This window comes from Marmota monax, unplaced genomic scaffold, assembly GCF_021218885.2.
Source record: "Marmota monax isolate L192 unplaced genomic scaffold, Marmota_monax_Labrador192_F-V1.1 WCK01_AAM20220418_F8-fsc00004, whole genome shotgun sequence".
Classification (NCBI taxonomy): Eukaryota; Metazoa; Chordata; class Mammalia; order Rodentia; family Sciuridae; genus Marmota; species Marmota monax.
In genome coordinates this window covers 16,776,294-16,802,344 of record NW_026692881.1, presented here as the reverse complement: position 1 = coordinate 16,802,344, position 26,051 = coordinate 16,776,294, and the positions used below count along the sequence as shown (strand labels likewise).

General features: G+C 42.8%; 2 protein-coding genes across 3 annotated transcripts; one reads left to right on the top strand and one right to left on the bottom strand.

Moving 5' to 3' along the window:
• Positions 1-585: 585 nt before the first annotated feature.
• Hif1an (hypoxia inducible factor 1 subunit alpha inhibitor) lies at positions 586-21,409 on the bottom strand. Its single transcript, XM_046449728.2, has 10 exons — positions 21,286-21,409; positions 19,120-19,165; positions 16,061-16,333; positions 15,542-15,792; positions 12,834-12,982; positions 10,759-10,904; positions 9,835-9,941; positions 9,370-9,433; positions 9,015-9,125; positions 586-8,038 (listed from the first exon to the last, which is right to left on the bottom strand). Exons 3-10 carry the CDS (start codon positions 16,235-16,237, stop codon positions 7,994-7,996), a joined length of 1,050 nt encoding a protein of 349 aa, XP_046305684.1. The 5' UTR covers positions 16,238-16,333; positions 19,120-19,165; positions 21,286-21,409; the 3' UTR covers positions 586-7,993.
• Positions 16,291-26,020, top strand: Ndufb8 (NADH:ubiquinone oxidoreductase subunit B8). Of its 2 annotated transcripts, none has more exons than XM_046449730.2 (6): positions 16,291-16,388; positions 21,296-21,432; positions 21,755-21,881; positions 23,078-23,177; positions 23,589-23,744; positions 25,831-26,020. In XM_046449730.2, the coding sequence occupies exons 3-6, from the start codon at positions 21,775-21,777 to the stop codon at positions 25,921-25,923; spliced, it is 456 nt and encodes a 151-aa protein (XP_046305686.1). In that variant the 5' UTR covers positions 16,291-16,388; positions 21,296-21,432; positions 21,755-21,774; the 3' UTR covers positions 25,924-26,020. The 2 variants fall into 2 exon arrangements, with proteins under 2 accessions (XP_046305686.1, XP_046305685.1); XM_046449729.2 differs by having other exon boundaries at positions 16,292-16,388; positions 21,296-21,523.
• The last annotated feature ends 31 nt before the right edge of the window (positions 26,021-26,051 follow it).

The following is a 26,051-nucleotide window of genomic DNA, read 5'->3' as shown; positions in this document are numbered from 1 at the left end:
CTTCCATTATGTATCAAGGTCAGCACCTATCTGTACTTTCTCACAGACACTTAGAACCTCTTGACTGTCACATACCTTGACTTGGTAGTACATTCCCTTGGCTCTGAAAAATAATTAAAATGTCTTATCATTGTGATGATCTCTGCTTTTTTTTTCCCTTTCTACGTGGTCCATTATCCTTACAGGTTTTAAGATGATACCTGGCTGAACACAGCATTTTGCACAGCTTTGAACCGTGGTTACAGTTCCTAAGGTTCTGTTGACAGAACTCTGGTCTCCTCACCCTTACCTTGGTGTCCTGTCCCTGTCTGGCTTTTCCCTCAGGCATTCATAATTCACCTTCTCTCTTAAGACTTCACCTCTCAGAATCATCGTCTGCACTCCACTCCCATGTTGACTAGATGACCACTCTATTCCCACTACCGTGGAGTCCACCCGACTCCCCACCTACACACTTCCCTAGGGCCATTGATCTCACCCTAAAAAAGTGGGGAAGCCTGGTATGTTTCATATTAAGACATGGACAACTGAGTCCTCCCTTTTATGCTGGGTAAAGAAATGCTTCCTAAGGAGAAAAGAACGGAAGAAAGGAAAATAACATTTATTGAGCACTTTAATTGGCACTAGGCACTGAGTTAACTGTTTTACTTGAGTTGTCTCATTCATTCCCAACAGCCACATGAGGAGACCTGTTAAGAAATCCAAGCTCAGAGACATTAAGTAATCTGACAGTCTCACTGTTAGGAATAGGCAAAACCAAGATTCAAACCTAGTCCATGTAGCTTCAAAATTCACTCTCTTGCTCACACTACTGCTTTTCCTTCTTAAATCAAAACCTTACTAGTCAAATACCAGCAGCGTGATAGTGTTTTACCAAGACCATGAGAGGCTTTAATCTGGAAACTGGTAGAAGTTTCTTAACCTCTCTGTAAAAGCTCTACCAAATCCCCACTCCCAATAACAATCCAACAACTGACATTTATATAGTGCTTAGTTTACATAGCATTTTCACATATATAGCCCCACAAAGTCTGGGAGGAAGGTAGTATTATTAACTTTAAAGATGAGGGGACTGAGGCATAGCGAGACCAACACACCTGAAGTCACCCAGCCTGTGCAAAGTACATCTATGTTCCACACTGAGGTTCACTGCACCCAAACCTTATGTTCTTTCCACCCAGTAGTTGTGTCCTGCACAGGCACCCTCCCACTCTGTTCCTTTTGTTCTTCTGGGGACAAGATGGCATTCCAGAGCCTAGATCTCCCTTCATTCCTGTTCAAGATCCTACACTAGCAGAACCGTTCCCAGCCCTGTCCTTCATGGACTTCCAGTCCCTTCCATGTCTTTTTATCTTTTCTGTTTTGCTTCCCCCACCCCAAGTCACTCTTCTGTGATTCTACTTTTAACATTGTATCCTGAGGGTTAGAAAGGCCCTGCTTCTAGCAGTTTCTACTTTTGCACTAACAAAACCTGTTCAGTCTTCATGATAAACCTGTTTCCCAAATGCCTACCCTGATCCAAGGGTTTAAAAACATTCTCACAAACCCTCATAACAATGTTGCAAACTACATGCAACTACCTATCCCTCACAGGAAAGGTGGTGAGACTCAGTGATGTTAACTTAACCTGAAGTAACAGAATTAGGGAGTGTCAAGTGGGGATTCAAAGCCAGGAGTCATCTCCAAACTTAGTTCTTGTTAGTGAATCACAAATCCTTGTGAGAACAATGGCCATGCCAACTATAACCTGGCTGGGGTTTTGCTCAAATAACATGGTCAGGAGTGAAAATTCAAAAATGTGCAAAGGTACCATTCCCAAACCTTTGGTCCTCTGCTTCTAGACTAGCATGGACACCTATGCCAATCCCATCTCCTGCATCTCACACGGTGCATGCTGTATACATCCCAGGGTCTCCTTCCTGCCCTCTACCTGCCACTGCCACCTCACATAAACCTTCAGTACCTCTTTAGGGAACTATTTCCTTACTCTCTCTGATGTCTTTTGTTTTCATTAAATGTTTCAGATATTTTTAATATTGTTGAAAAGAAGTTTTATTAGATCATTCCCCAGACAGCAGTGGTGACAGTGTCCTTGCAAGTCATCAGTCAACAAAGAGTAGGGACTGGTACCATGTACAGGCAGGAGTGATGCTCAGGAGCTGATCAGTGTCTCATGGTGTGAGGAGGCAACAGCTTCTCCAGGTGGAAGGGGGGAGTTGCTCAGTTGCCTGCTGCAGCCTGACACTCAGAAGAGCTCAGACCCAACTGCTCCATGCCTAGGGTCCAGGATGCTGTGTACAGCAGTCTGAGTCTGAGTCTGGCTGAGCGGGCTGAAAGGCAACTGACACTTATTTAGGATGGGTTTAGGTACCGAGACTCTTTTGTCTCTAACTCAATGCATGCTTCTCAGGCACATTACTTCCTATTCTTCCTATGCTTATTTCAAAAGGGAAGGAATCACTGGAAATTTGTTTAAATATCACCAAAACCAAGTCTCACAGTAAGTCACATAATAAATGTAACCACCACCACCACCACCACCACCACCACAGCTGTTTATTAAGTGCTTGCCAGGCACTGTGCTAAAGCTTTACAGACATTGTTTCGGTTAATCCAACAACCCTGAGGTAGATATTTTCAGTGGCTCCCTACCCCCACCCCCATATATCATTAGAGTTGAGGAAACTGAGGCTCAGAGAGGTTAAGAAAATCAACTGAGGTCAAATTCAGCTAGTAAGTAGCACAGCTAGTAATCTGAACACATGACTCCAAAACCCATGCTTTTAAACACTATGCTAGATTTTTCCCATTGAAAGGAAAAGGGCACATGCTCCTTCTCAAAATATTAGAGCAGATTTTTGGTGGGGAATGGGGAGTGTTTTTAACTCCCTAAATCAGCTCTTGTACTCAATTCTTGGAGGAATGGAGAATAGTCTGGGGATATGCTAACCACTTGGCCCCTTTCTCCTGTTTCCCACCCTCTAGGGCTGTTCTTATCTGACACCTCCCCATTCTTGATGCCAGACTACTCAATATGCTATTTTCCTTCCAGCAACCACTAAAATACCAAGGTCAGCCAAACTTGGTGACACTGGGCCAAAGACCTGAGAGAATTTAGGAAACATTCACAAAATACCCCTCATCCCTGAACTGCTGGACCCTAAGGCACACAGATGCATTTAGATGGAAACACAAATTTCCTTTTTTTTGCCAGCTTTCCAAGCCCAGCGCTATTCTGGGAATCTCCTGACCAATCTCTCCCACCCTTTAGGTCCATCCCCTAACCCATCCTGGAGGCCTCACTGATCATAAACTGGTGAGCTTATGGCTGACAATTTCTGAGAGAAATGTCCCCCAAAGTGCTCTGCAGGGATTCTATGACCTACAAGGATTAGGCAGAGCTGGCCAAGGACAAGAAGACAGAACTTCAAGTGTGAGACAAGATAAAGGTAAACCAGGATATACAAAAGGAACATCAAGAGGACAGAGCAGACAGAACAAAAAGGGACTAACCAGGGGTAAATCAACAGAGCTACCTGAGGTCAGAAACAGAAGACGGACCCAAGAGGAACAGGAATGACCCCAGAGAGAGGGATCCTAGAGACGATCTATCCAAACACGAAACCAGTGGAGTTTCTGAGGGAAGGACTATTGGGAAAAACGCTTTGGTGAAGGGGCCACTGGAGAGCCTGGGCAGAAAGAAGCTGAGTAGAAACCAGGGGAAAGCTCTGGAAAAGGAAGCTGGAACATTCCTTTAGAACATGCAATCTGAGAAGACACAAAAGGTAAGTGAGCAGGGACAGAGGACAAACAGCTGGAGGTCTCAAAGAAAGGGACATGCATTGAAAGGCAAGAACTTCTCAAACTCCCTCAGTTATAACCAGGCACACCCCACTATCCACCCCATTTATTTACAACTGGTAACTGAGGGTCATTGACAGCAGCCCTTGTTAAATTCTGCACCAGATGTTGAAGGGTAGAAGAGCCACAGGTAAGGAACTTATGGAGGAGATACAGTCTAACTGTTGGCAACTTCACTTTCTGAGAGACCCACTGCCTTCACTTGAGGGAGCCTCTTATCTAAGGAACTTTCTGAGGAACAAATACCACTTGGTGCCAATTACTAATGTCCTTGAAGTTTGAAGGGACAGAGAAGAGAGGTGAGATGAGGTGACATGAAAGGATCTTGTTAGGATTCTCCATACCCTAAAACTGAGCAGTTAACTTCACCACTAGGTCACAGGTTTAAGCCAGGGACTTCAGTGCTCTCCACACAGCCACAGCTGTGTGTGTGCGTTAGGGGGGATCAATGTTGATGGGAGAAGTCTGGGATGAGGTCCCTACCTGGAGAGTCCAGAGCTTCAAGGAACCTAGAAAGCTGTTCTCTCTACCCATCTTCCTCCTCTCTCCACATTGGTGTACAACACATATGGATGAGAACCTTTGCTTCTCTCATGTGGTTTCCTCTCCAACTAAGCAGAAATTCCTGGAGTTTCATAAAGAGCAGGTTTTATTCACACACCCTGATGTGCTGGAATGTGACAAATACTTATCACAGGTGGGGGATCAAGAGTATTGACTACTATAGAAATATCTCCCACAAACAAAAAACTCATTTGTTATTCTTTACCCTAAGGCTTCTATGGGACACCCATCTATCTCTATCTCTGTTGGCTCAAACCCAAAGATGTCTGTTTCTGTATCCATCTCAGGCTGAGAAATAGGCCCCTAGTTTGTTAAGAAATACAATCTCTGCCCACTTGTGGTAACACTGAAAGGGTATTTGGCTCAGAAATCTCTGGGGGACAGAGGGAGTGTCTCCCTACACTGGGCTGGCCTACTGGTAAGGATCCTTCCTCTCTCTGTCTTCTAACAGATTCAGATTAATGATCGCTCATTCCTAATTGTCAAATTTCTTTTCCTTCATCCTGTGTCTAATCACCAGTGACAGAAACCATTACGCAAATGAGAGCAGACGACTTCCCCCAACTGTTCGCGTTGGTAAAAACCTTGTAATTTAGAGCTCTGATTTGTAGGGGAAGCTGGTCTCCCCCAGGCATCCTGGGCATCTGCTCAACTGATGCCCAGAACAGCCCTTCCTCCACCCCCGAACTCCAACCCCCCAACAAATATTTGACTTTGCAAAACAGTATTCCCTCTCTACCTATTGGTGTAAAAATGAGAGCTTGCTGCATGGCTGACCTCTGGAGAGGCCCCAGTCCCCACTTTTCCTTGGCATGTGGCTTCCTGTGCTACTGGCTGGGATGGGGGCAACAATGTAGCAGTAATGTTTCATCTGCTAACAAAACTTGAATCTAAATAGTCCTACTCTAGGTGAGTAAAGGGAAGAGCCCCCATGTCTTTCCTGTGGGTAGGGGAGCAGCAGAATATGAATCAAAACTATGGATCATCTAGAATTAGAGCTTCAATTCTATGATGCAGAAGCACACTGGGAAGGGCTATGGAACCTATTCAAGGACATACCGTAACACAATAGAAAATAGAGCTCATTCCCCCATAGTTGCTCCTAGCATTCCTAACCTGTAATATGGCTTCCCAAGCAGTTTTCCCATGTCTTTAGCTATAGTCTATATAGGGATTTCACCCCAATCTGGATCTTCACCTCCTTGGACTGCACCTGCAAGCAGCCACTAGAAGGTAAGGCCTAGGGGCAGGGCTGTGGCACAAGGGAATAAAGGAAGGTGGAAGAATCAACAATTTGGTGGAAAGGAAGGAGCAAGGGTTTGCAGCCAAACAGACTAGGTTTCAATCTTGATTGCCACCAATAACTTAATCTCTTTGAGCCCATTTCTTCATCTGTAAAGTGAGAATACCTACCTTGCAGGATAGTGAGGAACAAAGATCAAAGCACTAGGCACATATTAGGTGTCTAAAAATCAGGGTGGCTATTATAATTTCTCAAGGATCAGGAACAATCCTGCAAAGGTTCTCTCCCTCTTAACCACCTTAGGTCAGACCTGTGTTAGAACAGCACCCTGCGAGGACCAACCAGGTGGCACCTGATGCCCTGCTGCATCTCATCCACCTCTTTGAGGGATGAGCCAGGAATGCAGCAAACCTGTTGAGGAGAATGAAAATAATCTGCTCTTTCCAAGTGCGATTATGGCCAAATTTATCCTCTGCCTTTCTCTTGCTGCACTCCTCTTTCCCCAGAGAGATGGAGGCATGGAGTTCACTGCAATCACATTTCCCAGCATTGGCTGTATTTGAAAGGGCTATACTTCAGAAGGTACCATGTCTGCACAACCATACTGTATCAGAAAACCCCAGAATGGGGTATTAAAATGAACACCCTCCCCAAAATACACACACAGGTGCGCACATGCACACATATATCTTCTCAGTCCATCAGGGCACTGTAAACTGAGTTTCAGGAGTGAGAGCCACAGCTCAGACACTGGAAGTAAAACCTTTGGCAGAAAAAACATAAAAATAAAAATGGTGGGAGGGAATAAAATCAGAGTCTTCCAATTTCCTCTTCCCTTCCAGAAAGAAAAGGATGTCAAAGATGGAACTGGAAGTAAGTAGACTCTTACTACCACTCTGCCCAATTCCAAGGGCCCCACTCCCACTGAATAGATGTGAATGATGGCTCTTTGACTCTGCTGCCCTGCTGTAAATGCAGCCCTGAGAGGGGTTCCCATGAGTAGTAGAAAATGAAATTCTACTTCCATGCTCTACCAATTATCCTACTGAGGGTATCAGGGAACATTACAGTGGGGTCTGGCAGAGGCGCTGGCTTAAACAGGCAAGGCTACATTTTTTGCCCTTGCCCTGAGGTGAATGACAGGTAGTGAGATAGCTGCCTAAGCTTGACCCCATTTCATCTACTCAGCCAGGAAGCTCAGCAGTAGAGAATATGGCCTGGACAGGGAGGGACATAGGAACCAGAGGCTTTAGCCAGTCAGTCTCAGGTAGGTTGTAGTGAGACCGAACCAACATATGATGGCTAAAATCCGAGTTAAAAAGCTGCAGGCTGTCAGGTAGTACTTCTGGGGGCTCACACTGTATTGTCACACTGGAAAAGGTAAGCTGTAGAGAACCTTAGTAAACAGGGAGGCTGGCCAGTGTGTACACATGCATACCAGTGTGTAAAGAAGTATATGCATGTGTGTGCACACACAGGTGCACACATATACACACAAGCTTGTACCCCTAGAGCCTAGAGAAGCCACAGCTAGAACCCCCGCTGATACCTAGCAGAGGGGCAAGAGCTGGTGCTGAAAGAGAAAAATTGTGTTTATAATTTGGAACGTATACACAATGTTAGGTTCTTATGTTCCAAGGTTCCTTTCTATGTATGGCTTAAGCTTGGTGGTCCCAGCTAGAACCCTATCTAATCCTCTCCCACTGGAAGGCTATTTATATTTAGGCTCTCAAAGGCAAGCCTCCCTTTCAATCTCCCCCTTAGAGTACCAGTAGCCATTCCTACCCAGCCTAGAGCCTGACTGCAAAAACTGGCAGGAGACAGATTAGCCTAAGAGTTGGACTCTGTCCCTACAGCCCAGATGCAGTGCAGGTCCAAGAGCATCTCCTCTCTCAGGCTGAGGCACTGAGGTTACAGGAGATAGGGCTGAGAGCCAGACCCAGAAGAAGAGAACAAGGAACAGAAACATTATGTGTGTGCATGAACACATACACACACATACATACACCTTGAAATTGACAGACTAACAAACACAGACGTGATGACAACCAGAAGCTGGGACTCCACACACTGAATGCAGAACTTTAGGGGGTCAGAGAGGGAGAGTGATGGGGCACAAGAGGCAAGGGTGAGAAGTTCCTCCAAATGGGAGTGGAGTGCCAACCACCCTGCCTTGCCCCAAACACCTGCCTCCAGGGCCATGGCAAGAGTCCAGTCCATTAAGTGCAGCGTGCAATACTAGTGCTTGGAGTCTCCTGTCCTCATCAACGAAGCGGTGTGGACGGGATAGCAGTAACCTGGCAGGAGGCCTGGACCCCTGGCAGGCTAATTGTATCGCCCCTTGATCATTGTGTTCAACAAAGGTCCCACCTGTAAAGAGATAGGAGGAGCCAATCAGAATTGTCCTCTAGTCCTAGAAATTGAATTAGGAATTTCTAGAGATATTAAGTGTTCAGCCAAGGAAAGGGACAAAGTTTTTATTCAATCCTGTGAACCCTCTAAACAACCTTCCTAAAGGTCAACCCAATATTGTAGACATGACCCATCTTGGAGAGCCATCTTGCATTACCTTCCCTATCAAAACATCCTGTATCTGTAAGCAGCACCAACAGACAAGAGAAGGTCAAAAGAACTAATAATCTCCAAACACCCAAGAGCAATTCTGCGTATTTCTCCAATGTGCCTAAAGGATGCTGAATGTAGCCAGGCCTGTGACACACACCTGTAATCCCAGCAACTTAAGAGGCTGAGGCAGGAGGATTACAAGTTCAAGGCCAGCCTTAGCAACTTGGTGAGATCCTGTCTCAAAATAAAAATAAAAAGAACAGGGGATATATTTCAGTAATAAAGTGACCCAGGATTCAATGCCCAGTACAAAGAAAACAGCTAAATGCTTCTGTATCTTCAACAAAAGGCCATGTAATTGGGTCTGGTGCCATTTCCCTACTCCACAGGCATCTGTGGATGCCAAGGTTACCCTCAGGAAGGAGGTGAGAGCATTACAAATACAAACCTCCCCCATTTACCCAATAGGCCAGTGGTGTACCTGTGTGGGAAGCAGGTTTCAACACTACCTAGAGCAGCCTTGGCCAGCTGGAAGAGCACACGGAGATGCTTTACTGCACGCTTTCCGTTCCAGAAGAATCCCCTCAGGGGTCCCCAGCTGGCACACAATCCCCATGGGGAACATTACTACTAGCATGGAACAGATTATAATTGATCCGCCAGTCAAGCCCAGCCCTTACCAGAAAACAGGATTTTTAAACACACCCATAACCTCTATGGAGAGAGAGGACATCAGATACTGAGCGGAGTTATGGAGAATGTCACACCAACTCTGACTTACCTCTTGTGGGTTCCCCAAAGCCTCTCCAAGCATCTTTTCAATGTTTCTCATTATGGCAACTTTCTGATGAGCTTTGAGAGGATATTCAATTCTCTTAGGGGTAGGTGCCCCCTACAAAGAAAGCAGCAGCTCAGGAAATGCCTTTAGCAGTAGGCACCAGTGTCACCCACTCCACCCACTCCTATACCATTCTCCCTTCCAAGAAACTAATTCAATCCTCTTCATCTCCCCCAAAGACCTGGAGAATCACCTCCAGGAACAGCCAACAACTCCACAGAAGCTCCCAAACCATTTATTACACCTACCTCACCCCAGCCTCAGTTTCATCTGGGGGAAAAAAAGAAACCATATTCACCTTATACCAGAAGTTCACAGTGATGGTAATTCCCCCATTAAGTAATGACTCTATGTGATGCCACCTGCAAGAAAACAAACAAGCTCCTGTTTACTTTTCAAATGAAGGATAGAAAATTAGATAGGAGACCAGTTAAACAAAACAGCAAAGATGCAATCTTTATGCTCATCCTATAAAACACATGGGCTACAGGCAGTAGTGTTCAGTTTCTAAACACCAAAAAGGCAAGAACAGTTTCTTCAGCCAAAAGCCCTGGGATCTCTTTAGATTTGAGGAATGGTCCTCTTTTCCTGGAGATAGGATTGTCATTTCCCCCATGATCAGTATGCTCACATTTGTATATGCCAATGGTCCTCTAGACCATATAAGAGCAATCCTGCCACAACTTAATAGACATAAATAAATAAAGCTTTCTAGGGAATGAGGAAGTTCCCAAGAGGCACCCATCCCTAGCCACCTCCTCACCAGTACATTGGGATGTAAAGAACATCACCAGGGCCAACCACTGTTTCATAACCAACCACGTTTTGGAAATTGGGGAACCTCTCGTAGTCAGGATTGTCAAAGTCCACCTAAGAGGTTCAAAACAAAAGAAAAAAGAGCAGTCAGTCAACAGTTTCTACAAGTAATCACTATGTACTAGTTACTTTGGTACTTAAAAAAAGTAAAAGATGCCTTTAAAAATGTTTTTAGAATTTATATCTAGCAGAAGATACAATGCACATTAAACTCTCTTTCAGAGAACAACATAAGGCAGCCCATCCTTGAATGTTAAATGATAAAAAATTCTAAGCTTCAGTGCTTCTGAGATCCAAAGACCTGTAAGGAATTAGGACTCATCTATCAAAACTTCAGAAACTTTTCCCCAAAGAACAAATTCTAATCAGCAAAGACTTCATGAAGTAGCAAGGCAACTTTCTCCTCAAAAAGGAGAGGATGTCTGTAGCTGGCCACAAAGGCAAACACAAGCCTCACTTAGGTCCAGGAAACATAGTGACATAGCTCAATTCTAGTCATCCTTCTCTGTATCAAAAAGAAATAGCATATGTGACAAAAACAACAATTAAATCCAATGGAGGTATATGCATTTTATTCCATGAACTTGTAAGCCCATCAGAGTAACCTGAGCCCACCAGCGTCACTGATGGGGTCTGCCTCTGAGAACTAGCTCTGTGGGCTGTTTTTACTTATAAACATCTGAGGACCAGCATAGAAGCCTGAATTATGTGAGCTGTACTACGAAATTATCCTCAGGGCTTATCGGTAAGAAATGATCAACCTGTAAACCAAACCTGGCACTGGGAAGGAGAAAGACATTCCCACCATTTAATTTCAAAGGCATTCCTAGAATCTAGAGTTATACACCCTTCTCAAACCACACAAGCTCACCTGGCTCTGTCTGTCACATGGGTGATGAACAGGATATGGATAGAGGCACTCAAACTGATCCGGAGGGAACAAGATGCATCGCTTATGGCCTTTTATCTGGGCAAAGAAGTTCTGTTGCTCATCATAGTGAGCAGGTGTCACATTTCCTGCAGGACGAAGGACATTTTCTTACCTAGAGTACTGGTTCTAGTGTACAGGCTAAACAGAAAGCTCAGTGCTGGAGAGAAACTCGGCCTACCCTCCCAGTTAAGGGTCCCAATCAAATTTTAGACAGAATCAGGGAAATTACAATGCCAATCTTAGCAAATTAGATGTTACATTTTTATAGATAGTAAATCTAGAAAACATCACAGGTAAGGGTCCACCATCAGCTAGCAAAGTAGATATTTCTAAATGATGGTTGCTGCTATACTGTAAGCAAGATCAAAATGTTACAGTCTGGCAGGGTAAGATACTACGTATACTTGTACCTTCTTGATTATGTCAAGAATTCAAGGGAAATAAAACAGAAACGACTGGTCAACAATGCATGCATTATCTACTCTGAGGAGTTAACCTGTCATTTTAAGTTGTATGAATAGGTTTTTGCTTTGGATAGCTCTTTTGGGACCTAGAGATTCCAAACCTTTGCTCCCACTTCACCATACATGTGGGATGCAACACTTCTCAATGCAACACTGGGGTTTACTGGGGCGGCTGACTCTCACTAGAAGAAAGCTTATCAGATCAGTGAAGAGGTTGTTGTATAATTTAAATTAACACATTACTTAAAATGCATAAATTAGTTCTCCCCTAGTGTTCTATGTCCCACCTACTCATGTATAACTGGATCACATCTGTATCCTTTGCACAGTCCTTGAGTAGAACACACACATCTGCACAGAGTTTAGAAAACACTCCCAGCCCAGCCTGGGTATGCCAAACAGCTGCCTTCTTAGCTAATGAGAGTTCACATGCATCCTCAAAGGAAAGGTGCTCTCTCATCTCTACCTGAGGAATTCACTTCCCTGCATCCTACTGTAGGAAAGGAAAGCAACAGAAAGGTCAGAATCAAGGAAACCAGAAATGGTTCATTCCTGGCAGACCAATTAAGAACTGGTTTCACAAGCTGTACTGCTGGAAACTTTTTATGCCCACTGTAGCAAAGGATTCAAATCTGAATAAAGGACAATGAAGGGAGAAGAGACTTCAGAGCTCTGTAGTGACTGATGAGTAATGACTCTGTTTCCTTGTTCAACAAAATTTATTTACCATTTGTTAAGTATGGGCATGACACTGAGCTAGTATGGAAATAAAAATGAGACAATGATCCTGCCCTGTAAATAGTGTTCTTTCTCCTGAATGGAGTCTAAATGTTTCCCTTTTTATTCAAAGTTAAACAAAACAAACATACACCAGAAGAATACACTCATGTATTTGCTTGTATGTGTATATAATTTTCTGGCAAGAAACACAAGTGACTAATAACATGCAGTGCCTCCAAGGAGGGAAACTGGGGCAGCTGAGAGACAAAGGTGGAAGACAGACTTATGGCTATGTTCCTATTTATGCAGGTATAAATATCTACCTAAATGGTTGAATTTATATTGGAAAAATAAATTTTCCCAACTTTTGACTGGAATAAAAATCTTCTGAATATAGACAGGTCCAAAAGAGAGTAGCAGCCTTTCAGAGAGGTCCCTAACGTCTCAATGTATGTACTTACACAGATGAGGAAGGGCAAAGGGAATTTTTTGTTTTTGTTTTTAGAATGCATGAATCTAGTTTAAAATTTATTCTCATTTCATTTTTGTAGCTACAAGATAGTATCATATTCCTTTTGGGGGATGAGGAAGCTGAGGCTTAAAAAAGTTTGGTGACTTGTACAGAGTCATGGAGGCTGGGGCTGAGTGACAGCGCACTTGCCTGGCATGTGTGAGGCACTGGGTTCAATTCTCAGCACCATATATAAATAAATACAATAAAGGCCAACTAAAAAAATTAAAAATAATAGTAATAAAAAAAAGAGTGGAGACAGGATTATAAAACAGGTTTGTGTGATTTTAAGCCATGATGCTTTCTGAAAGATTTCTTACCTTCCATGCCAATGAGCAGCAGGTTAGAGGTCAGCTGCCCCCAGCCACGTTTTCCCTGTTGCTTATTAATCCAGTTCCAGTTAAAACCCAAGAAGTCCATGACGATCTTCCTGCCCACAGTGTCATTGAGTGTTTGCTGCAGATACAACCTACATTCCCCAAGAAGAATATTCCATCAGTGCATGCACACACACACACACACACACCTGGCACGACCTCCTCATATCTGGAAATACAAACCCAAATCCACACCACACCAGCATCTCCCACAGAAAACAGCTATAATCATGTAATTTTAACCAACATGAGCTGGGTACAGTGGTGCATGCATACAATCTCAGTTACCTAAGAAGCCAAGGCAGGAGGATCACAAGTTCAAAGTCAATCTGAGCAATTTAAGGAGAACTTGTCTCAAAATAAAAAATAAAAAGGGTTGGGGATGTAGCTAGTGGTAGAGTACCCCTTGGTTTTGGTTCGATCCCCAGTACCAGAAAACAAACAAAGTCTCATTACGTTGCCCAGAACAGTCTTGAACTTGTGGGCTTAAGTAATCCTCTTGCTTCAGCCTCCCAAGTATCTGAGACTAGAGGTATATGCTACCATACCCATCTCAGAAGTGAATTCTAATTTAACTTCTCTGAGCTCTGTTCAACATCAACTTTTAAAAAAATTCTTAATCTTCTGTGTCACAGCATAAATCCTTTAAAAATCCTAGGTTCTCCACAATGATGTAATCACACACAGAATTTTCACACAATTTCAATTGCCTGGAAGTATTTCCACAAAGGCTAGAATGATGAATCTGCTTTGCTCTAGAGACTCACTCTCAAGGCCTGAAACATCTTCTTTGGCCTGTGATAGCTATGTGGTAAACTATCACTGTTCATCAAAAGCTGGTCCCACCCTGTGGAGAAGTTATTCTTCCATACCTGCTCAAAGCCAGGCATGCTTATTTCACTTGCTTTGGCCAGTGACACATTCAGAGAAGGGACTTATGTTGCTTCCAACCAGAATTTTAAAAAACAGTCTACACTACTCCACATGTGTTTCTGTCACAGCAACTACAAAGTTCCAGGTAGTAGCTACTGGGGCTATTTGGGTCCCAGAGTGAATAAGATAATGTAAGAACAAAATGATGTGATCCATGATGAACATAGTAGGAGTAAGAAACTGTTGTTGCATTTCCCTGAGATCTGGCTTGAAACTAGTTTATCTTAACTGATCCAACAGTTATCTGTAACAGCATTCAACAGTTGAAGTACAGAGGACACCTCACTGGGTGCATGCCCCAGGTTCCTAACATACCTGAGGAAAGTCACAAATTACTTAAGGGATATAAAAATGTATGCACATTTGATCAAGTTCCATAAGAAACATTAATAAGAGAGAAAATTTGGAGAGACAAGCAGCTCTGTCCTGGTCCTAAGAATGGCAAGCCCCTCAAGGGCTCAAAGACCTCTCACTGCCTTATATCATAATAGTTACGGCAATATTAATTAGAAATGTTAGTAAGTTGGAAACACTAGCTACATGGAACCATCAAGACTCAAACACAACCTCAGGGTTCTCCCTAAAGATTATCATGTACATATTTACACAAAAAAATTTACAAGTAACTTTTTTTGGGGAGTCAGGGACACTCCCCAAACATAATCCTAAACAATATTCCTATTATACTTAAACAACCTGAATGGTTAGATAGTGAAGTTAGTTGGTGTTAAAGTCAACTGATAAGGCAAAACCTTATGGTCATTCATCATGAAGTCTCAATGACTGTAACTGCCCAGAGGCAACCTTACAGAATGCGAATGAAGGCCATCTGGGACCTATAGAAGATGCTATCCTTTTAAGCTGGAATAAAGGCAGAAGAGAAGAATCATTCTCCCGAATGTTTCTTGTGTTTGCTATCTATCACTGATAACCGTGGAACAGCAAGTCTCCCTACCACTCTGATTTTCTGTAAACGAAGTTTCCCAATACCCATTTAAACCAGAATCACAACAAACTATACAACTTTTCATCATGAACTGTCCCCAGTCAGCACAATACTTTAGGACAAAGGCTGCAAACTGGCTATCTAAGAGCTAAATCCAATGATAGACATTTTTGTTTGGCCCCTGCAGCTTTTGGTTAAAAAAAAAAAAAGTGAGACTACTGCCTACATTTAAAAGTCAAAAAATTTTAAGCAAATAAAAAATCCTCATTTTGAACCTCTTCGGAAAAATCAGAATATCTAGTAATCTGCAACTGCCCTCCCAAATGAAAACAAGCAAAGTAATAACTTCTCACTTGAACAGTGTGTGTGTGTGTGTATGTATATATACAAATATATACACACACACATACACACATATATGATGACTTCAGCTTTATTAGTTTCCATCCAACTTCACTCATTTCATTCAGCTGCCTGACTCTTCTAGACAACTGTGGCTCTCGGTGTTTGAAGAAGATGAGAAACTATTATAAAGATTCACAGCTTAAGTCTAATCATTTTTTCAACCCTCAAGCTAAAAAACCAGCTGGTTGTAGTTCCAAGAACAACTAAACCCCCCACAGGACAGAATAGTCAAATATTCACTTGTCAGATATACAGATATGGAAGATACCAATCTCCACTCCCCCAACTCTACCACATCTTCAAACAAGTTCAGAAAAGAAAAACGGATGCCTCAAATCCAGTGAAAAACCAAGATCTGGGAACTTACCTCTCGTCCCCACCTTGCTGCTGTATATCCTGCAGTTTCTCAACAAATTCATGAAATTTCATTTCCTCCCTGTTGGACCTCGGTTTAAAGTTCTGGAAATTAGCCATCTTCTTCTCATCATAGTACAAGAACTTGTGGGTGCTGGCACTGTATACGGAAAAGTCCCCGTTGCCAATATTCTCTTGTAGGTATTCAAGATCCCATTTCAGAGCAGGATACACAAGATTTGTGTCAGTCAGCACTACAGGTTCCTAAGTGAAAACATTGGATGAAAAGAAAGTAAAGAAATCCCAAGGTGCTAGAGAGCTCTCCTCCCATGATTCCAACTACTTCCCAGCTTCATAACAATCTCTCCCGTTAAGGAGTACGAACTCCTTAAATCCATTTTTCCTCTCCATCTCCCTTTAAGTCCTAATCCACGGACCGGCCAGTCCCCACCTCTCTCACCATTCGCCCCTGACCTCTCCTCCCAACTTGGTCTCTTCCCCCTCCCACTTTAGACGCGGCCCCGCCCCCCACCTCATTTTCGATGAGCTCCTCGGCCCGGGGGTCGCTCTGACTCAGACGCGGGATGGGCCGGGTCGGGAAGCTATAAGTGCGCAACTGCGATTCATCCCAGGCTGGGCCCAGGGCTTCAGCCTCTTCCTGGGGCTCTCCAGAGCCCGAAGCTGCAGCCTCAGCTGCTGTTGCCGCCATCTCTGCCGCTAGGGACGGCCCCGCCGGAAGCGGAAGCCCCGCCTATTCCGGACGAAAACCACAACGGAAACCATAGAGACGAACTGCAAGAGAGAGCTGTCCAAATACATTCAGGAGGCGGCGCGGAGGCCTGGGGGAGCTCCTCCTAAAGGTAACCTATAGATCTGCATCCTAGGCTCCACTCCTGGAAAACTAGGGCTAGGCCTCAGTCCCACGGAATAGGGGTGGTCACCCAGTAAACTAATCCACAAAATATTGTTACCTCTGTGTTCCAAGACCTACATAAGAGACAAAGAAAGAGGAAAGTTTAAGCTTTAAACTTTACACGCATAGATGGGGAGAGAAGCACACTTGACCCACCTAAAGATGTCAGAAGGAAGAGCAAATTGCTATGTTGATAGATGTTAGGCAAAGGCTGCTTGAAGGTTGAGGCAAAGTTGAATTCCTTTAAAATCAAGGGAAGAGCTGGGTGTGGTGGTGTGCTCCTGTAGTCCAGCTACTCCAGAGGTTGATACAGAATCTCTTGAGCCCAGGGCAAGCCTGGGCAACATAGTGAGATCCCATCTTTTTAAAAAAATAAATAAAATAAAACCAAGGTATCATTAGATTTTTCTGTCTATGCCACCATCTCTCCTGCTTGAATAAATTCTTGCCATGGGAACAGTGTTACTATTAGTGGCCAACCATGGGCCTCTCCCATTTCCAAACAATCTATATTGGTTATAAAAGGTCTTATCAATTACTCTTGCTTACTTAGTTCTTATGGCTGACTGTGGAAGGCCAGATTCTAAGAGGGATCCCAAGATTTACACCCCGTGTAATCTCTCCCCTTAAAGGAAAGCAGGACTTGGGAATATGATAGGGTAATACTCTAATAATTAGATAACATTATATGGCAAAGATGTAATTAAAGTCCCTAATCGGTTAATTTCTGAGATAATCAAATGGGAAATTTAGCCTGGGTAGGCCTGAATTTATCACTCAAGCCCTTTAAATCTGGGCCTAGGGCTGAGGATGTAGCTCGGGGGTACAGCACTTGCCTAGTATGTGCAAGGCCCGGGTTCGATCCCCAACATCACCCCCCCCCCCAAAAGAAATCTGTGTCTAGAGGTCAGAGACAGAAGAAGGTCAGAGAGATTTGACACCATGTATATCCTCTCTATTTACTTTAAAGGAGCAAACAGTTATATGGCAGAGAATGCTAGGTGGTCTCTGGGAGCTGATACTCTTTTTTTGGTTGACAGCCAGCAAGTAAATGGAGAACTTAATCCTACAAATGCAAATAACTAAATTCTGCCATTAAATATTGAGCTTAGAGAAGGACACAAAGCCACAAACGACCCAGCCAACATCTTGATTTCAACCTGGTGGGACCCTGAGCTAAGGACCTAGCTAACTAGTACCTGACTTAAAAAAAAAAAAAAGGAAAAGAAAAGAAAGAAAGAATAAACTGGTACTGTTTCAGCTACTAACTTTATAGTTTCTTTTAAGCACCTAAAATAAATTTTAACTTTTTATGAAGCAAGAGAAACTAACACACTAGCTTAAAACTATGTAATTATGCTATTTACTAACTATAATATACCCAGCTGGAGTTATCTCCAGTTTGGGACTGGGGATGGAAATCAGGCTTTAGTTTTATCTGCATTTTCACAAGAATATATTAATTTATAACATTGGGAATTAAAAATAAACCACTGCTATGGAAATCAGTATAGAGGCTCCTCAAAAGACTAGGCATGGACCACCATATGAACCAGCTATACTACTTCTTCGTATTTACTCTAAAGAATTAAAGGCATCTTACTACAGTGACACATGCATACACACTGAGAATTGTGCAGCACAATTCACAACAGCCAAACTATGGAACCATCGACATATGAAAGAATTAAGAAAATGTGGTATATATATACACAATGGAGTTTTATTCGAGCATAAAGAAAAAATGAAATGATGGCATTTGCAGGAAAATGGATGGAACTAGAGACCATCATATTAAGTGAAATAAGTCAAAATCAAAAGGCTAAGGTACTATGTTTTCTCTCATATATGGAAGCTGGAGAAGAAAAAGGAAAATAAAGGTGGGGTGAATCTCCTAAACATCTAAAGGAGACCAGTAAAGGAAAGGGACCAAGAGGTGAAAGCCAGGGAGGCAGGAGGAAAATGCTGGGAAGTGATATTGGCCAAGTTATATTGTTATATGCATGTACAAATATGTAACAACAAAACCCATCAATATGTACAATTATAATGCACCAATAAAAATGAGGAAATAAAATAAATAAATGAAACCTAGAAGATTCAAATTACTAATATCAGGAATGAAAGAAGTGATATTACCAACTTTACAAAAATAAAAAGGCATATAGAAGGAAATAGTAGGAACAAGTATGTACCAAAAAATTAAAGAACCTAGATGAAATAGAAAAATTCCCAGAAAATTACAAACTACCACAACTGACTCAAGAAAAAAAAATAGAAAAATCTGAATAGACCTATAATGAGATTGAATTAGAAGTCAAAACATATCCCACAAAGAAAAGCCCAGGCCCAGATTGATCATTGATGAATTGTACCAAACATTTAAAAAAGAATTAATACCAATCCTTCACAAAGTCTTCCAAAAAAAAAAAAAAAAAAAACGAGGAATTTGGTACATTGATGAATTGTACCAAATATTTAAAAAAGAATTAATATCAGTGCTTCACAAAGTCTTCCAATTCATTCTCTGAGGCCAGCATTACCTGGATATAAAAATGAGACAAAAACTTTCCAAGAAAATAATAGACTTTATAAATATATTCTTTATAAACATATGCAAAAATCTTCAACAATATACTAACAACTAAATCTAGCACCATATATAAAGTGCTACATACCATGACCAAGAGAATTTATTTCAGGAGCACAAGGTTGATTCAACATCTGAAAGTCAATCAAATGTAATATATTAATAGGAGAAAACTACCACATGATCATCTCAATATACACAGAAGTAGCTTTTGACAAACTTCAATACCCTTTCATGATACAAATAGGGTTCCAAAGGATACCATTGAGAGAGTAAAAAGAAGCCAAATGACTTCGGAGGCTGGGGCAGGAGGATTGCAAGTTCAAGGCCAACCTCAGCAACTTAGTGAGACCTAAGCAACTTAGTGAGACCTTGTCTCAAAATTTAAAAAAGGGCTGGGGAAGCTTGGCATGGTGGTACACCACCTGTAATCCCAGCGGCTTGGGAGGCTGAGGCAGGAGGATCAAAGCCAGCCTCAGCAAAAGTGAGGCACTAAGCAACTCAATGAGACCGTGTATCTAAATAAAATACAAAATAGGAGTGGGGATGTAGCGTAGTGGTTGGGTGCTCCTAAGTTCAATCCCCAGTACCTCCCCGCCAAAAAAAAGGAAAAAGAGGGGGGCTGGGGATGTGGCTCAGTGATAAAGTGCCCCTGGGTCCAATCCCCAGTACCAAAAGAAAGAAAGAGAACGAAAAAAAGAAAAAAGATAATCCACAGAATGGGAGAAAATATATTTATAAATCACATACATGATGAGGGCTGGGATGTGACTCAGTGGTAAATCACCCCTCTGGGTTCAATTCCCAGTACCCCCAACCACTGCAAGAGAGAGAGAGAGAGAGAGAGAGAGAGAGAGAGAGAGAGAGAGAGAGAGAGAATGAGAATAAGGGAGTTTTTCAAAAGATTAAATATAAAGTCACCCTATGACCCAGCAATTTTCCTAGGTATATATTCAGAATTGAAAGCATATGTCCACACATGCATGTGCTGTACAAAATAATTGTACAAAAATGTCCCTAGCAGCACTGTTCATAATAGCGAAAAAAGTGGGAACAACCCAAATGATGTGTTAACTGATAAGTGTATAAATAAAATGTTGTAGATCCATATAACAGTATATCAGGCATCCATAAAAAGGAATGGAAGTACTGAAATGTACTATAACATGGACAAACTTTGAAAACATTTTGCTAAGTGAAAGAAGACAGAAACAAAAAAAACACATATCACATGATTACATTTATATAAAATATCCAGTTAGACAAATCCACAGAGACAGAAAGTAGATTGGTGATTGCAAGTGAGTAGAAAAGGGGTAATGTGCTAATAAGAGTTGTGAGGTTTCTTTTTGGGGTGATGAAAATAGTTTGTTTAGAATTAGTAGTGATAGTTGTAGAACTTTGTAAGTATACTAAAAATCACTTTATTGTACACTTAGGGAATTATATGATATGTAAATAATATCTTAATAAAAATAAGTAGATCAACTCTGTTTCTCAATCCAAATAAAATCAGGTCTTGCTAATGGATAAAAACAGATGTTATCCAATTCTGTTGTTGCCTAACTAGTGCTGCTCATTTACAGGAGGGCAAGTTGCTATACTGTAGTCCTTACCAATAAGTATATACTGAAAAGTACATATCTGTTATTATTGCTTTATATATTTTTGAGAGTGACTACAATAATGAATTCTGCTCCAAAACAGTGATCACCTTAAAAGCTGCTGGAAATAGAGGCATATTTATAAGATGTAAATTATTCAAATACCACATGTGTAAATAAGATGAAAACATAGTCATATGCAAACATGTCTCCCAATCTTATTGAGTTAAGAGCTTGTAAATTGTGGTCCAGTTTGAAATCTATTTATTCAGGTCCTAACAAATTGGAGGCTTTGCACCATCTCCAGAGAGCTGACTCTGGTGACTGGTTTAGTTTTACATTTGTTGCACTGGAGGGTGACTGGGACATTCAGGTGTAAACATTGATTGAAACTGAGGATCCAATAAAACGCTGATTTGTTAATTGAATAAAGCATCTAAAAGAAGTCGATCGACCAATTAGAACAAAACAAGAGCAAACAAAACTAAGAGCTGAATTTGAAGAATGGTCACTTTGGGTATGAAAAGAAAAAGTACCAGTGAAGGAGAGGAAAAAGGCAAGCAGCCTGAGAAGAGAAAGGTTCATTTTACGAAGTGACCTGCCTTTCTCTTCCTCCCGTTACCCTTGCTGACCTCTATACAACCTCTCACCTTCCTACAGGACTCCCAGTTCCAAGTTTAAGCTCCGCCCCATTCATCCTAGAAGATTTGCCTTCACGCCAGGATTCCCGAGTCGCCTTTGGCCGGACTCTGCCGCCGTGACTGGCCTTTGCGCATGCGCGGGGAGAAGTGCGGAAGGTGAAGATGGCGGCGGCCGGAGCTGGGGCCCTGGGAGTTCGATGGCTGAGAAGGGCTGTCGGGAACGTGGTGCCGCTAGGGGCACGGACAGGTCCGCGAGAACTGGCGAGGCCTCAGTGTGGGAAGGGGATGCCTGAAGTTTGGTGTGAGGGAAGGGAGGTAGTGGATATCTCGCGGCTTCTGTGCCCTAGCAGGGGTTGGAGGTGATGGAGGGTCGCGCTGATCCCGTGAAGTCCCAGCCAGGCTTCGGCCTCTGCAGCTTTGAGCCTTTCGGGCTGCTGGCGAATGGGGTTGGTCTGACCTGTGCTCTTCTGTGCTTCAGCCTCCCACATTACCAAGGACATGCTTCCGGGGCCCTATCCTAAGACCCCAGAAGAACGGGCAGCCGCCGCCAAGAAGTACAATATGCGTGTGGAAGACTACGAGCCTTACCCGGATGATGGCATGGGGTGAGGTAGAGAGGGTCATCTCGTACCTGGGTAGTAATGGGAGAAGACATGATGGGTGGTTCTACTCTGACCCTTTCTCCCGAACCCTCTTGTGTCATTGGTGTGGGTGCTTTTCTTCGTGGTGAGAGTGGGTGGGTGAGCAGCTGCAGCCTAGAGGACCTCAATTTTCTCCTTGGCTCGGGCTGTTTCCTCAAATGAGGAAGCTGAGATTTTAATGGCTCCCTGGAGGACTCCCGAATAGCAGGAACCTTCCTTGGCTCCTTCCACAGCCCTGGGTTTCATTTAGATTGAGCATCTGCTGGGCTCAGGTGCTGTCATCCAGGCACGTGACCAGGCTGGAGCTGGACTCCTGTCATGAGAACCTTATTTGTAGATGGAGTACTCTATATTTGTGTGTACATCTCTCTTTAGGGCTGTGGAAATGGCCAACCTCCTTTCTCCATTTGATGTTACCTCTCCATACCCCTATTTCCACATACCATCCTTGTGGTTAATTACCTTTAGTGATTACCCTCATCTTCACTTTCTTCCTAGCATCATTCTTTCAATCTTGATTTCAGCATCTCCTATCCTTATTTTTCAGTTATTATCTGTGACACACGTCTAGTTTTCATTATTTCCCATGTTTTAATGGTATTTTAGACAGGAACAGCCTTGGTAGCAATCTTTATAAGGTGAACCTGCGTTTGTTGGTGGGGTGACCCAGCTAAGCAAGATGTCCCATGAGGTGTTTGAGCCATGGAGAGGTATACTAACTTGTGATTGAGAAACAGGGCCTATGAAAAGAATGCTTTTCCAATCTTTTTAATTTTTTTCCAGTTGGCTGGGTGACTCCATAAAATTTAGTTTCATTTTTTTAATCTGATAAGGGAATCAGATAATCAATAAAATTGGTAGATAAGTTCCCTTTTAGCTGTAACATTATAGAATTGTGTGACCTTTCTTTTTGAAAGAATTTAAGGAAACTTTATATGTTACAATGTTTAGTTTGATGTGACCATCTAATTACAGTCTATAGTCTTATTTGATTGGTTCTGTGCTTGTGACTAGAACTTGAAATCTTGATTTGGGAGGCAGTTCATCTTTCCTTAGGTGAAGAAGTTCTATCGGTCACTTGGTTTTTCATCTCAAAGATGGGAGACTGAATTGTCTGAGACTGCTCATAGCCCCTTCCATAATTTCTTGCTGTCTTTTAGGTATGGTGACTACCCGAAGCTCCCTGATCGCTCACAGCATGAGAGGGATCCATGGTATGAATGGGACCACACAGACCTAAGGTTGAACTGGGGTGAACCGGTGAGAAAATTATAGCCCATTTAACTTTTTTCTCCTCCCTGTATCTTCTTGGGGATTCTCCCTTTAGCTCAAGTGGCACTTCTCTGTCCAGTTAATACTAAGCTTTTCTGCTCAAAGAAATAAGGTCCAGTGATCTGAGACCTGAGGTTCCACATGTGTCAGGCACATGGAGCAGGACTTCTGGAAACAATTAAAGCTCTGTACTGTGAAATTTGTGCATGATTGAGCTGTCTCTGGTGAACAGAACCTAGACTGGGGCCAGCATCTACTCTTGTGGGCCTTTGTGTCTCAGAATATTGTCTCATGGCAGTAGAATGCTTCTGTCAAGCTTTGTATGAGGCTGTGTTCACTCTGGACTGCCTGCCTTTGCAGGAAGAGTAGTTTATGATGGTTATTGCCTTTCTGCCTTAGATACACTGGGACCTAGACATGTATATCAGGAACCGTGTGGATACATCCCCCACACCTGTTTCTTGGAATACCATGTGTAAGCACCTTTTCGGCTTCGTGGCCTTCATGATTTTCATGTTCTGGGTGGGGGAGAAATATCCCACCTACCAGCCTGTGGTGAGTATTCTCCTGCCCCTCCCCGTGGTATTTGAGAAGTGCTTCCCTTGGCATACCTGCTTAGCCCCCTTTCCTGAGGGAGTGAAGTCTGGAGTAGGGAACCAGCCATTACCAAGCTTAGCTTCCTGGAGTCTTAAGAGACAGGAAGATAGGTCCTTACCCATTGGTCTGGCACCAGAGCATTGCTCTACCCAAACTTCTCAGTCCAGTCCAAGTTAGAAGACTCATGTTAGGAGTAGGGAAGAATGAAAATGTTGAAGTCAGCTAGTTTTCAGAGTTGCTACTTGAGGATTAAACCAATTATATTTTAGTGAGTGATCTTTTAAGGTAGAGTCAAGGAATCTAGAACTGAAATCTTATGCTTTGTTAGAGATGTGAAAGGTACTTCCTTTACAGTATTGGAAGCAAATAAGGGTCCACTGCAAGCATATACAGTTATATTTTGGTCAGTGTAAAGGACAAAGAAAATCAACTTTCTAGTTTTAAGGAAGTTTAAGAAAATTTAGTTAAATGACTTGAACAACTTTGAAGAGATGTGGGAGTTTGGCATTGTGTACATATTTTATGTGTATAGTGAACGTGTGCAAAGTGGAATGACCTGCTGTGAGAATGTATGGTTAACTTTATTTTTTATCCTAATCAGTTTTACATGACAGCAGAATGCTTTTTGATTCATTATACACAAATGGGGCACAAGTTTTCACTTCTCTGGTTGTACACAAAGTAGAGTCATATATGGTTAACTTTAAATGCCAAAGGCGGGGTAAGGATGGGGGGACTTGGGTGGTGGGAGAAGTTGGAGAAAACATTTGGGGCAAGAGAAGACAAAGAGGGAGAAGGAGTGTGAGAGAGCCGAAGTAGAATAGGTATAGGCATATAAAATAGTTCCTAGATAATTAGCTGCATTGATTTCCTAGAGAGCTGCTAAAAATTCAGATTTCTGGGTCCCACTTCTTAGAGATCTTAATTCAGTAGCTCCACAGTAGGGTTCTAGGATCAATATTTTCAACAATCTCCAGGTAATTCTGATGAAAATCTAGACTTGGAAATCTCTGGGATGTCGTGAGGTGAGATGATTGGTTAGGTTGGCAGTTTTTATTGTGTGGCTAAAGGATCTGGACTTCATGAAGTCGGGATGTATTAATCCATTAAATATTTGGGCAGCCCCTACTATGTATGACCATGCTGGGGATTGGGGTTGCAGTAATGACTTGGTCTGCCTTGAGTAGCAGGGAGCCATTTTTGGTTTTTGAATAGAAAAGTGCATGATGAAGGCTGTATTCTTAGGAAGATTAATCTGGGAATAGTCTCTAGCATGGATTGGAAGGAGAGGGACTGAAGGCAGGAGGCTGTTTTGTTTGCAGTTGGCTGCCCAGTGCTACCTCTGCAGAAATAATGTCCTGAAGGTAGCTGCTGTATCTGTGCGCACTGACACGAGTCTTTCTGCCAAGCCCCAGGGGCTCCTTGCTAGAGAGTGCACATAGGGCTGGGGTGAGCACTAACTTCACTTCAGGAGAGCAAGAAACAGTGTGGCTCTTCCATTTTTCAGTTCTGTAAGCACATCACCCTTTTCTCCTCCCCTTGAGCTGTGTTCTCTGACAGCTGTTTGTTGGTAAAGCCAGCAGCCCCTAAAGCACGTCCCAGCCATGTCTCCTCTGTGCTTTCCCCCACTGCTGATTCTGCACGCCTCATTTGCTAGGCCACTTTAGTGGTGGAACCATTAGAGGCTGAGTGACTTAAAGGAGATTGAGTCTGTCTCGACCCCGAGAGAGAGTGGGATGGATGGATGCATTGTCTCATTTAGAAAGCTTTGACTCTGACTCTTTCTCGCTCCCTCCCTTCCCCATCCTGCTCCCTTTCTTCCCCTCTCTCTCTCACAGTGTAGGCATCACTTCTCTTAAAATTTAGGCTTTCTCTCTGCCTTGGGCTGAGCAGGGAAGAGGAGTGCTGCTCTCCTACCATTCCCAGTCCAGCTGGATCTGAACAGAGGCTAATGTATATCCATTTACCATGCATATTTGTTAACTCGGAGTAGGGATAGCCAGGTATGTATGTATATTATTGCTTACCTGTGTTTTTTCCTTAGGGGCCGAAGCAGTATCCTTATAATAATCTGTACCTGGAACGAGGAGGTGATCCCACCAAAGAACCTGAGCCAGTGGTTCACTATGAGATCTGAGCAGGCACCATGGGCTTTTGTGCTCTCTAACCAGAACTCCCTCATTTCTAGAGATTTAACCTTAATGAAATCCCTAATAAAACTCAGTGCTGTGGTATCTGTGCCTCATTTCCCCTGGAATAGTCACT